Genomic DNA, 13,075 nt, shown 5'->3' on the forward strand with positions numbered 1-13,075 from the left:
GTTTCTACAGAAGCAGTAGTAATGTAGTGAAAGGCTATTTATTATTTTCTTTTAAATGTATTTCTAAAGAAAAAGCCATAATTATCATCTTTGTAAAGATAGGGGGAAATTACCTTTTCTATGTTTCAAGCAAATGATATCCTTATGGGCCTTTAAAATAGATATCAGATTGAAAGAACCCCATCTTCTCTCCCAAACATACATGGCTTTTGACAGAGCTAAAGAAAGTAAAGTATCTTTGCATTCAATAATACTCCTCATTAAAAGAATGCACTTTTTTTCAATTTCACTTATTACTTTTCAGTCTCAGCATGAGGTATAGAATTTGTAATTTGTCTTAGGTTCACTGCATTTCCTTTCACTGTGTAGTAATTAATGAGTTTCAAACCCTTATATTTAGGCTGTAGCATTAGAAACAGCTGTTCCTAGGAGGGCTTTTAGTTCCAAACAAAACCAAAATTCACCAAAATTCATGGGAGATTAAGAGACAGAGGATTCTGTGAGCATTCTCCATCAGAAACCTTAATGACTGACCCTGCTGACATACCCATGCTATTTGCTCACCATTGAAGTTCTATATGTTGTACTCTTGCAATAAACTGTAAAGTTTCTAGCTAAGATACAGGGGGAAAACCCTCAAAATGTGATCCTAAAGCTTTCAAGAGAGAAAGCAAGAGAACAGAATCTATAATCTGTAAGAAATTCAGTTCTTAACCCATACTTTTAAGTGCTTGAAATCTCAGGGCTAGGACACCACTAACCTGTAGGTAGCTCAGGAATGCAATTAAATCAAGATCCATGCGGTCACTTATATTTCTTGGTCACCTGCACGGTCAATTCTCTTCATAACCGCTAGTCTTTTAATGTTGTTTTTAGGAGAGTATACCTGTCTTTGAAATTATAAAAGTTACTAAAAACACCCAGCACAGAAACTAAGACTTGCAGTGTACTTATTGATATGTAAATGGTACCTAATAATATTGCTTGCCTAAGTTTGAGCCTTAACAAACTTTCAAGGAAATCCAAGCACGAACTTGGATGGTTCCCTCCCAAAATTAAGCAGGAGTCTTTACCCTGCTGCATGCCCTGTCGACATCCGCAGCCTTATTACTACAGCTTTGGTTTCGACTTTGAGCACCAAGAAACAGTCATTTTAGCGTGACTTGCTAAAAGGGCCTTGAAAATGACACTTTTAAGGCGTTACACAGCAGCAGCCGCGGCCCAGCGCAGGCGCCCCTGCACACGAGCGAGACGCAGCACTTCGGCCCCCTCTGCCCGCTGCGGCCGGGGCCGGAGGCGGGGCCGCCCGCCGCTCTTCCGCCCTCGCAGGCACCATGGCGGCTGGCAGAAGCGACTTGCCGGCACCGAACAGGGCACATCCCCAGGCGTGAGGCTGCCGGCGCCCTGCTCCCCCAGAAATGCCGGGCGCTCACGGCGGCCGGGCCAGCCGGGACCCGCGTACCCGCAACCCGCGTACCAGCGCAGAGCCGGGCGGCGCGGCATGGCCGCTCGCACCGCCCCCCTCGCACCGCACCGCCCCGGACGGGACGCGGGGCGGAGCCGGGGGAAGTGGCGGCCGCGGCGGCTTGTGCCTGCCTGGGCGCTGGGCTGGTGGCGCGGGTGCCCCCGGGTTGACGCGGTTCTCCGCCCCGCCATCGCTGGCCTTCTGCCTCTCGCCGCCCGGCGTGACCCGCGCCTCTCCTGCCGCCTCCGCGCAGGCCGGGCGGTTCAAGGCATGAAGCTGAGCAAAGCCCAGTACGATGAGATAGCCCAGTTCCTGGGGCACGTGCAGCCCACCCGGCAGAGTCTGAGGAAGCTGAAGGAGAAGTTTCCTAGGTAAGTGCATCCCGCCTTCCGGCGCGGGGCCTGCGGGCTCGCTGCGGCCGGGCACGGGGCCGCGGGGACCGCCGCGCCAGCTCCGCCCGGTGCCCCAGCTCAGGCCCCACACGGTACAAAATCACCTGCACACGCACACGGTCATCGACTGCCGCTGGGAGCAGGATACTGCTCCATCCTCTGTGACCTGAGAAGTTGGCACAAAATAAAGAACACTTCCCCCGACACACGTCCAAGTGTAAGCTCTTGGAGCCCTTTATGAGCCTCTTGGACACCAAGGAGGTCTTCTGATGTGAATAAAGTCTTGCGGTGCAGAACGAGCCTCTGTGGCTGAAGCCAAGTGTGAAATACATCCTGCAATGCCAGTGCCCCTGTTTCTTAGGGATAAGGGACTTTATGGATCCATAATTCTCTGCTTGCTGCTGCATTCCAGTTGAAACTGGAAAAGGGTTCATCTTTTCACTTAGGGACATTCATGTGTTTCTTTGACTGAGCTGTGTTCAGAATTCTCAAAGTCATTTGCACATGACCATGGCCTAGAATGGAAAGGTATCCATGGCAGGATGTGCTCCATGAACCAATTTTCATTGCTGAAATTTGCTTCCTACCAACTACAACAGAGTTCTAAAGAATGTTGCAAGGTTTCACTTTCCTTTCACATTTGGGGGAAGGAATTTGCTGTTGCTGAATTGGACAGGAAAGCAAGTTGGGTTCTGTGGAGAGAAGAGTGGTGCTGTTTCTAAAATCACAAGAAATAATACAGAAAAATGTAGGGGGTTAGATACTGTATCTAGTTTGGTGAAAGAAAGAAATTAACAAAACAGAAAATCATTCACATACTTCCTGAATGAACCTTGCTTATCTTTAACACAAATGCGGCGGAAGAAACTGACGCTGTGTGTAACTTACAGTGTGTGGGTGAAGAGCCAACACTAACTTAGGCTTTTAACCTGTCCAGTGAAAGTGTGAGAGAATTGCCCTGTTACAGAGAAGAAGTGATAATAAAGCGTTGTGGTTGGTTCAGGGAGTGCATTGAGTTGCATTTTGGGTACCCAGTTCACCTTGCACAGTAAGGTGCTTTTCTGCAACTTGGAAAAGCACTTACCTTAACAAAGTGTGTCTCAGGAGCTTAGACTTGGCTTTATCACTTCAGTGCTAGTGAAATCAGGAGAGAGTGTTTGTGGGTAGTTGTGTATGCATGCATACATACACATGCACATGTTCTCTTTTTCTACTTTCCTATAAAGTTGTCTTGAAAGAAGGTTAGAATTTGGGTTGGTTTTTCAGGTTAGTCACTATTTTTAGGAACTTGCTTCCAAGACAGATCCATAGGCACATGAGTGTTTGTTAGTCAAATTTGTCCAAAAAAGACTGGGCTTTTCTGATGTGTTTTACTTCCCAGTCCACTCGCTTGGTGCTGCAAAAGATCCATTGAATCCTCTATTTCAGAACTTGATGACTCCTGAACAACTATGTATAACTAACAGTATAGGGTTATTTAGGAAAAGAATTCTGTTTGTTTTTTTTTTTCTAAAGGACCTGGCTCAAGTGTGGTGAGCACTGAAAAACAAAGGTTAGCTGTAGTAGTTGCTTCCACAATTAAGTGGCTATACCTTTATCTTGTTATTCACATTATGACATAAGAATGGCGTGTTCTGAATTTTGCTTGTAGATCTCTGCTGAATTTTGTTTGCCCATGCTAGGAGAAAGCTAAAACCTTCTATATGAGCAATGAATTGATAGCTTTTTAAAAATTGCCTGTCTTAAGTATATTTTGAGGAGCTCTGTACATCATCTTTCTGTAAGTGTGATATTTCTTTGTTGTCTCTTTGTTTATTTCTCATAGCAGGTCAGATGCAGAAGATAAGCAATACATTCCAAGGCCACTGCTTTCCTTAGCAGTAAGGAAGGTGTGTTGAAATAGACATTTTAGGATGTGGAAAACAGGCATTCTCTATAACCCTTATGTTGTAAAAGAGGCCAGCTGCAAGCTGCAGAGATTTGTAAACTTGTATACCATCTTAAGGGGGAGGCTTTTTCAGTGATACATTTGATAACTGTGGAGTAAGTTTTTTTTATAATCTGGAAATTTTGTCATTCTCTTCTAGGACAAGGGTCTGACTGGACTTTCTGGCTGGATTTTTTTATTTTTCTTTATGAAAGCCAGAATCAACTAAAGCCCCCCACCCACCTCAACTTTTTCATTCAGTCTTTTTAAAAAAATATTCCAGAATCTGTCGTGGTACCTACAGTGTGATGAAGGTGTCCATAGCCAGTTTCTCATTATTATATAGTAACAGTTGCTGATTCAAACTGGAAAGTAGTAACATCCATAATAGCTGCTTTCACCTTGCACTTTCAATCTTTCCCTGGGAAGGATTGGAATTCCACTGGTAATGTAATACATAAATTGACAGGTTTCAAATATTTCTGGTTCCTACTGCCTCATAGATTTTGTGAGTCTTTGGATTTCTGCATTAATCTGCTCAGTTTTTTTCTAATACTGTCTTATCTCTTGGCTCTTCCCTCAGCTGTTGTATTTCCTGAAGCCTTGCATTTTATGCTCCTAATTTGTATAAAATCTCTTTCGTGCTGTGTGAAAGGGCCTACTCTTGTTGTGCAGTTTCTCCCTAAGAATAAATTGTAATTTCTGTAAACAATTGCCACAATGTAGTGCACAGGTATGGTGGGTGGTAGCTGCCACCCTGACCTGTGAATCTAAAAAAAATTTAACAGGGTAGTTTGTGCTTTACTATTATTGAACTACTTCAGGAGGTGAGATTATTACTTCAAATGAGTATTGTCATGTGACTTATTAATGCCAAAAAGTCAAAATTAAACTGCTTCTCATACTGTTTATAAGTATTTTAATACAAGCATTGGGAATTCTTATATTTTACAACCCTGTAACTTTCCATACAACATGGATTTACTCTACTTTTCTTAAAATCCAGTTATTTTGCAAAAACTTGGATATTGAATTGCTGTTCTTTTTCTGTTAATGCTGTGCTTTGTATTTCATGCCTGGCAATTACCAATGTATTATTCATTTCTTTATTCTTAAGGTATTTGTTACATCCTTAGCAGTTGTCTCCTAACATGTTCCCATTTAACAGCAGGGTATTTGGATGACCTAAGGATTATCAAAATGTGATTTTAAGCACTAAGCACAATAAATCTCTGCCAATATTGGATCACTGATCCGTAGTTCCTTTGATCTTTTTCACACATACGCCACTGGACTGATAAATCTGTATATTCAGTGTTGTGCTTTTCTGTTGAAGTATACCACATTTTCTGCTTAGTTTCTCACCTGAATTTTTCTATTTGCTAATAATTTGTGGTTTTCTTTGCTATTTTTGTATTATATTCTTCAGCTTTCCCTTCAGCTATGGACTCCTGTTCTTCTGAGATACTATTCTTCTCAATGACAGCTAAAGTCTAAATTGAATGAGCCATTTTAGGACTGGTTTTAGGCCATTGCAGGAAATGTTCTGAGAAAGTTAAAATCCTTTTCTCTCTCTTAAATGGTGGTTAAGAACTGCCCACAAGTAGAATCTTCTAGATACAAATCACCTTAGAACTACCTATTTATAGTGACATGATATGTTAGACCTTCAAAAATTCTGTATTTTTTCAAAGACTATTTTAACTTGTTCTAAAAAGTCCAACTTCTGAGAGTTAAATTCATACCCAAACTGATAATTCTAGTACTTCAGTCTACTGTTTTAATTGTTTCAGTTCTTCTGTATATGGCAGAAAGCAATGTTTCTCTCAGAAACCTTTTCTAAAGCTTCTTGTAGGTAGAACACAATTGACTTATGAGTATACCCTTCTCAAATATATACCTTGTACATGTTTTCCCCTTCTTCTTTGTATCCAAGTCTGATTGATTATTATAGTCTTCTTGACCAAATCTTTGTCTTGGTTTAAGAGAATTAAAAGTGGGACACTCTTAAATGAGTTCTCCTTTGTTTTCACCAATCCCTTTCCATCAATAAGGAGAAACAAAATACAAGTAGATGTAAGTGAAAAAATTAACAGTTTACTAACAAGTGAGACTGCAAAAGGCAAAAATAAGAGTAAATAACCACTAGATAGAAAATTGCTACATCTCACAAACTCCCCCAGAACAAAGAGAGACCCAAAATGGCAAAAATACCCTTTCCAAGATGGTGCCCGCCATGGGTGACGACTGTAGGGAGGGGAAAGGAAAATGGCGCCAGACACTGCCCCCGAGATGGCGCTTTGCAGGTGACCGCATGGCCTGGGAGACAAAGGGGAGGGATGGCAGCAAACCCTGGGAAGGCAGGAGCTTACAGAGCGTTTCCAGTGACACATGAGAAGTACTAGCACCTGTGGGGTCAGTGCCACTGCCCACAAGACTCTGATGGTGCTGGTGCTGATGTCTCTGAACTGTGGGTGTGTTGTGGAGAAGAAACCAGTCTGTCAGCCCTGGTATGAGGTGACCAGGCCCCAGCAACTGGCTGGCTTTGCAAAGTTCACCCCAAAACAGTTTTTAATTGTAAAATGCAGTTTTTCCGAATGGCTACTATTGCAAGCCCAAGAAAAAACCGCAAACAGCTTCCCAAAGTAAGCCCTCCAAAGCAGATCGTCCACTTTCAGCACGTATTGCCAGCAGTGAGTTTGTTCCCCACTTCCCAACTCCAATTTAAAAAGGGACTGCAGCAATGTCCCCTCTGCCCTGTGGTTCCAGTTCGGGATGCGCTGGATCTTAAAAGAGGCCATAACAATTTTTGGGTGTGGATGGACATGGAATATAGTAACAGTTTGGGTTAACCCATGACAGTCTTTCTCTGGTCTCTACCAAACTTTCTAAGGATGTAAGCTTTGGTGACCCAATTCATTATGATACTGTCTTGGGTTTTTTTTAATGTGAGATTTTTTTCTGGCTTGGTTCTGTCCTGTGTTTGAGTTTCTTACACCAGGTTGTGCTCAAATTGGTGGTTCCAGAAACTTTCTAGCCTTGAGCATCTTTTAGTAATTCCAAACTCATGCTTTTCAAGTTCTTGCACTGATCTGTTGTGAAACATGTTTCAGTCCATTTGAGGATTGCTATATTTTCCCACAGCACAATTTGTGTAGTCTATATTGTATCTCTTCCTTTTTTCAAGTTGTTAAACAAACTTGGTGCCTCTAGCCTGACTTTCCTTTAGGTACCTTCACTTGCATTTCTTTAAAAGAAGCATTAGTTTCTGAGACTATTTAAGTGCAAACTGTGTTACAGAGATTTTCACAGTACTAGTGTTTTGAAGTATGAGCTGACTTTTATCAGCAGCTATGTGCAGTTCATCACTTTTGTGCATCTATTCAAAAAAGTACTGTTCTCATTGTGTCCCTTGTGTGAAAATTTATTCCACGCGATCAAGAGGATCTTTTTTCACAGCAGAAAGGTAAGGGAACCTGGCATAAATATAAGAGAAGTGCTTTTAAAATTTTTTCTTCCTTTTTTTTCCCCCAGTAAGCAAGAGGAAAATGTGATGCACAGCTTCGTATTGATATGCTTGAGTATGTCTATTTGGTTTTAATGCATGTAAGTTCATATTTGATTATTGGAATATACACACTTGGTTCCCACAGCATATCAAGGGGTGAGCATTCCTCTACATTGATGACCTCTCCTTTTAATTACTTAGCATCCCCTCAGTTTTCCACACATTTTCAGTAATTGTGTTGCTCTTGCTCCAGATTATTGATGGATAGCTTTATTAAATGACACCCGGCCTGGAAACCATCTCAGCAAGATTTTAATTTTTTAAAAAAAGTATCTGCACAGTAATGTGTTACAGTGTAAATTGGAAAAAATAATCTATTTATTATTTGCTCAATTTTATCACTTTCTCTGTGGTGATTCATATTGAAACAAAGGCCCTAAAGAAGCTTAAATGTATGATTTGAATGTTATTTCTTTTACCAGCAGCTTAAGGCTGAGGAATCATTTTTTCCCCTCTTTTCCAGTGTCATTGTTGCCTCTGGTTTTGTTTTTTAGGGTTGGGGGGGGATAAGTCTTTCATTTTCCCCTTGAAGACAATTTTGTTTACAGAGCAATATATTGCTTGTTTGTGAATAATTTTATTCTGCTTTCATGCAGTTGCTTGGATTGTCAAGCAGTACTGATGAGCCCATGGTAACTGTGGTGAGAAAAAGGAGGAATATTTTCTTTTTTCTTTCCAGTTCTGTATTCTGGTGTCTGGAGCCTGCAGATTGAGTCAAAGTGGAGGGAAAATTCTTCATGCTTTGCTCTAGTGCTCTTTGGAGGTGCTGTTACCTGGAAGGCAGACTGGCAGTGAGGCTCATGGGCAAAGGGCAGAGAGCTGCAGAGTCCGAGGCTCTGAACTCGGGCACAGGATTATTAGACAGGTTGTATTTATGAGCAGGCATCCTACTGCTGTGTGACACTTCACTTGCACTCTCTTCTTCCTAGAAAGGTTCTTGTCATAGCAAACCCAACATTGTTCTTGTAACTTCTGCTCTCTCTGCTCTTCTGAATAGTTGATTAATTATTTTGAAAAGCAGAAGAACTAGGCTATTTTTCATTACTCTGCAAACACTGGTGAGGCAAATCTCATTTAGAAAGTTACCTTTGTGCTTGCGAGTGATAGAAATTTATTCTGAAAAAAAAGCGTTTAAAGGCACAATTTAAACGCCTTTCACTATATTCTCAATATTTAACAATTGCATAAATTCATGCTCTGCCTATATAAACGATCCCATCAAGTAGCAAATGCTTTGTACCACTGTAATGTATTTAAATATTCTGGAGGATTTAATGAGAGTATCAATGAAATAGTAGAATTTTCAAAGTTTTATACTTTCTTCTTTTACATTAGACTTCAGAATAAACAAAGTTTGACACGGAGTTTGTTTTTGTCTAATCTATGTAGAACAAACCTACTGTAATTTAAAATTTGTTATGTACTTGAAGCTGCAGTAAACCTCACAGGTAAACAGATAGATAATAAGAGATCAGAAGGAGGTCTTGGGTCATTAATTGAAAAGAGAATTAGCAATGTTCAAGTTTCAAGAAGTGACCCACAATAAAATGTAGCATATTTTCAATAATCCTAAAATGAAATAAAAATTAACTGTGCAAAGTAATTATGTGAACAACTGATAATACTCCCTTTGGAAAGATGTTCTTGTTATTTGAAACCTTGGTAGAAAATCTACTATATCACAGCTTTAATAGGCTGAACCCGTGGGCAGTTTCTCTTTTTGCTTAAATATCAGTGAACAATCAATATCAAAGAAGTTGTAATTTGTTGGATTTGATATGACTTGCTAACAAACTGTTTGCTAGTATTGTGACCAAAATAGGAAGGATACCAGTCCTCTCCTGTAATAGGAAATATTGTGTGAAAGAAATCAACAGTATCAGTATATAACTCAGAAAAACTTTGTCTCCTTTATTATTCATTAAATTGAACAGAAGATGCTGACTTAAAAGTTAGATATTGATAGCAGTTAGCGGGTTCAGAGTAGAATGGAAAATAGAGTTTTGCTCACATTTGTGGCTTTCCCAACACCAACAGACAGGATTTAGGCAGAAAACTTCCACTGGCCCAGGTGAATACTAGATTTTCAGGACATGAGTGCTTTCTTTTGTTTGGAGAGATAGAAGAAGTTTTTTGTAGTTGTTTGCATGTTACCTATTAATAGAAAAGTAGGCGTAATATATGTATGTGTCAGCATGAAAGTTAATTTTGAAGGAAGTCCATTGTAGTTTTCTGTCACATTTTTTATTGGTGTAACCATCTTCTTCCTTATACACATATGTTGTCCATCCTAGCAAAATACAAACCTATTTTAATCGTTAGTCTTGAAATTTTGTTTGAAATATACAAGGAAAATTAATTTTTTATTTTCTGAATTCTTGAGTACTGATAAATCTCTTCCTTCTCTTCTCTTTTAATGTTTTCCCCTTCCAGTTTGTGAAGTGTTACCATATGGGAGTACAGTTCTTAAAAAAAAAAAAAAAAAAAATTACACAGAACAGGACTTATTACACTTGTGAAATTCATTTTGGCTGAGTAAAGGGAAACCTTTTTTGGCCTTGAGGAATTTATACAAACCACTTAGAAGCCAATACTATATCCTTTGAAGATTTGATGGTGAAATACAATGATTGGAGGGGGTCTTTTAAAGCAGATGTGGAAATTAGTTCCCTATAATTTGAAAATGCATTCTGAATCTGTTGGAGCTGTGTGTTAAGTGCTCTTGTTTAATTCAGAAGAAAAGAAATAGAAAGAGAGAGGAAAAAAGAACCAGAAAAAAATGCAGAGAAAGGAGAAAGCAACAGGAAGAAAATAGAAAAATATAGACAAGAGGGAGAAGAGAAAAAATGCAAGAGAAAAAGAAATTAAATGGAGAAAAAAAAGAGAAAAGAAAACAGAAAAGGAGCAGAAGAAGATTTAAAAAGGGAAAGGAAAAGAAAAAAGAAAATCCTTTCATATGTCAAAGCTGGGAGAGTTGTCTTGGTCAACATGTACACTACTGTGTTGATTTGTGAGGTTTAATTTAGTTGTACTTTCTGACACTTCTTAAATTCCATGGATGTGATAATCACTGGTAGGATAGGAATATAAGTCTTGTGACACAGTCTTTTTCTATGTATTTCATTCTAAAGTAAGCTTGATGTCATCAGACAGACCAGCAGATGTCTGTAGATTTAAGGGCAAGATTATGGTGGTTAAGGGAGGATCAAGTGGAAGTTTTAACACTGACCATATGTGCTTTTTAATTGACTTGTGGATTTTAGGATACCATTATATTCATGTTGCTTATATTTAAGGAATATTGTGATAGAAATGGTAATTCTTGATTGTATTTTAGAAACGGTTCCATAATGTATCATTCTTCTGAAGCCTGAAAACAAGGCTAGGTTCAAGTTTTACGAGCGTAGGCGATTTGCTACATCAGAATGGAAAATATTTTATTCATGCATTGTTTTTTGGACAGTCATATTCTGGGCTATATTACAATGGCACGATAAATTGCTGAATACACTGTCTGTTGAATATGACCTCACCATGAAAAATTTGATGCATTAGTGTAGGAAAGGTTGGAATATATCAACCTTAGCTGACAAGGGACTTTGAATTTTGACCTAACACAGATGACCTTTGTGTGCAATAAAAGTGAGTTTAATCTCCAGGTCAAGGTTGAGGTGAACAGTAGGGCAATGTGGATTGGTTTGTACTGGCTGTGTCTGGATCACACCTAGCAAGCAAAGAAATCCAAGGTCTTTGCACTTCAGAGTAACCAAATGCTTGTTTACCTAAACTCATATCTGTTACACCGCATTTAAAAACTTGTGGTACTGTAGACAGCTAACTCCTCAGCAGCCGTAGACTATTTCATTTGAAGCTCAGTGTTTCAGGCATGAGGTATGTATATTCTGCTGCTATAGATCACTGAATAGGTAAATAAAATTTCCCCTGTAGCGCGTAAAAGAAGGACTGTTCACAGTACCGCCTTGCTATGAAAAGGGTGAAATGTAGAAGGTCTGTTTCTTTGACAGCTCGCCTGTCTTTTAAACATCGGAAGTTTATTCCTAAGTCTTATGCTTTTAAGAGAAATGTAATTAAGAGAGTTCTGATATGTTTCACTAGGCAAATACAAAGAAAACAGGTCCTTTTGAGCACTCCTTTGCTGTAAAAGGTATTTGATCAGAAAAGCTAAGTTACAAAATGGTTTGGGGATTGTCTAGGTTACATAATAAAGACATATAGATGAATTTAAATAAAATATTGTCGCATTTATAGCAGTCACAAACAAAATTCATCTTTTTAACTGGCTCATGTTCTAGGAGTGCTATTTCACTGATGTACCACAGGTACATATGCTGAATACTTAACACGTTGAAGAGTGGTAGCAGTGGTGCTGTTGGAAGGAGAGAGTTCTCTTTAAATCAGCCAGGGGAAAAAAAGTTTGAGACTAATGGAAAGAACCTCTACTCCTTTAATAGAGCCTGCAAAATATATTCTCCAGGACTGATCAGCTCTGAAGGCTCTAGAGGTTTGATGATTGGAATGGCAGGAAATCACGCTTTCAGGACATAACGAATTGACTAGGCCATCCATCATTTGTTAGCATGCGCTGAAACACTGGGTTTGTGTGCAGAGGTCTGTGATTTAGTAAATACTTGAGAGATGAATAGAGCTTACACACAAGGGAAGATATTGCTGTCCTTCAGCAGCCTTAGACACAGATCCCTGCTGAGAAGGCCGTCTGACAGCAGCTCATCAGTAACTGGCCTGTCACAGTCAGTGATGCCCACCAGCCATCCCTGGTATATTAAATGCATTTTTAATATCTGCTTCAGTAGATTTAATGAAGAAAATTTAGTTTCCATACTCTGATCACTGCTTTCTCAAGTGTTTTAAAGCATTGAGCAAAGCACTTCCAAGAAAGGAACTGTGCTGATAACAAGAGGAGTTCATTGAAAATTGGAATGAAACAGGGGTGTTATTATCCAAATAGTTTCCTTAAATCAAAACAAAAATGTTTGGAAAAAGCAGTGATGATCTTAGAAACAATTGACCCTCCCGCAGAGGGACCTTATGCAGCAGGCTGTGCAGCAGCAGAGATACAGGGCTGGGAAAAGGTGTTTGCACAGTGGTTCTATTTAGTGTGGCAGAGCTTGCCAAAAGGCAAAATTGCATTTCTTAGGCTCTCGTGTGTCAGTACCAGAATCAGACAGAATCATCATTCTGTCTGGCTTTCAGGGTCCAGAGAGAAGCGTGGCTGTGAATGGAGGAAATGGAATAGATAAAGTTTTTGATTGCTAGCATAGATTTTGTTTTGGTTTTGGCATTTTTGCAAGCAATGCTTTTGGTGAAAATAATTGTAGCATTACATGGTATTATATAAACTGATATAAGAAACAAACAATAAGATATAATGGGAAATAAAACTGCTGTTTTTATAACTTGGCAGACTCACTGAGAGTTATTCAATATTGTAAGAGTTATTCATTCTGTGTGTAAGGATTGTACGGAATTATATTTTAACTTCATGGCAAATGATAAGATCTTTTGCTGTCCATACATGTAGAAAAACTTCATAGTTATTTCATTTTCCTTCCAACTTGCAGGGAAAACTTCTCTTTACATAAAAGCAAATAAGTTGATTCTCATTTTGTGATGAGATTCAATGCTTATGGTAGTTACTTCAAGACAGCAAGACAAACAACTTGATTTTGTTGCAAACATCTATT

General features: G+C 39.4%; 1 protein-coding gene across 1 annotated transcript in view; it reads left to right on the forward strand.

Annotated features, from left to right (window-relative positions):
* The first annotated feature begins 1,593 nt into the window (after positions 1-1,593).
* Positions 1,594-13,075, forward strand: part of CDIN1 (CDAN1 interacting nuclease 1) — a 122,639-nt gene continuing 111,157 nt past the window's right edge. Inside the window, exon 1 of the mRNA XM_063160482.1 lies at positions 1,594-1,836. Within this exon, the coding sequence (XP_063016552.1) occupies positions 1,736-1,836 (101 nt within the window). The 5' untranslated portion in view covers positions 1,594-1,735. The remainder of the gene's footprint in view (positions 1,837-13,075) is intronic.

Source organism: Melospiza melodia, chromosome 6 (genome assembly GCF_035770615.1).
Source record: "Melospiza melodia melodia isolate bMelMel2 chromosome 6, bMelMel2.pri, whole genome shotgun sequence".
Taxonomy (NCBI): Eukaryota; Metazoa; Chordata; class Aves; order Passeriformes; family Passerellidae; genus Melospiza; species Melospiza melodia.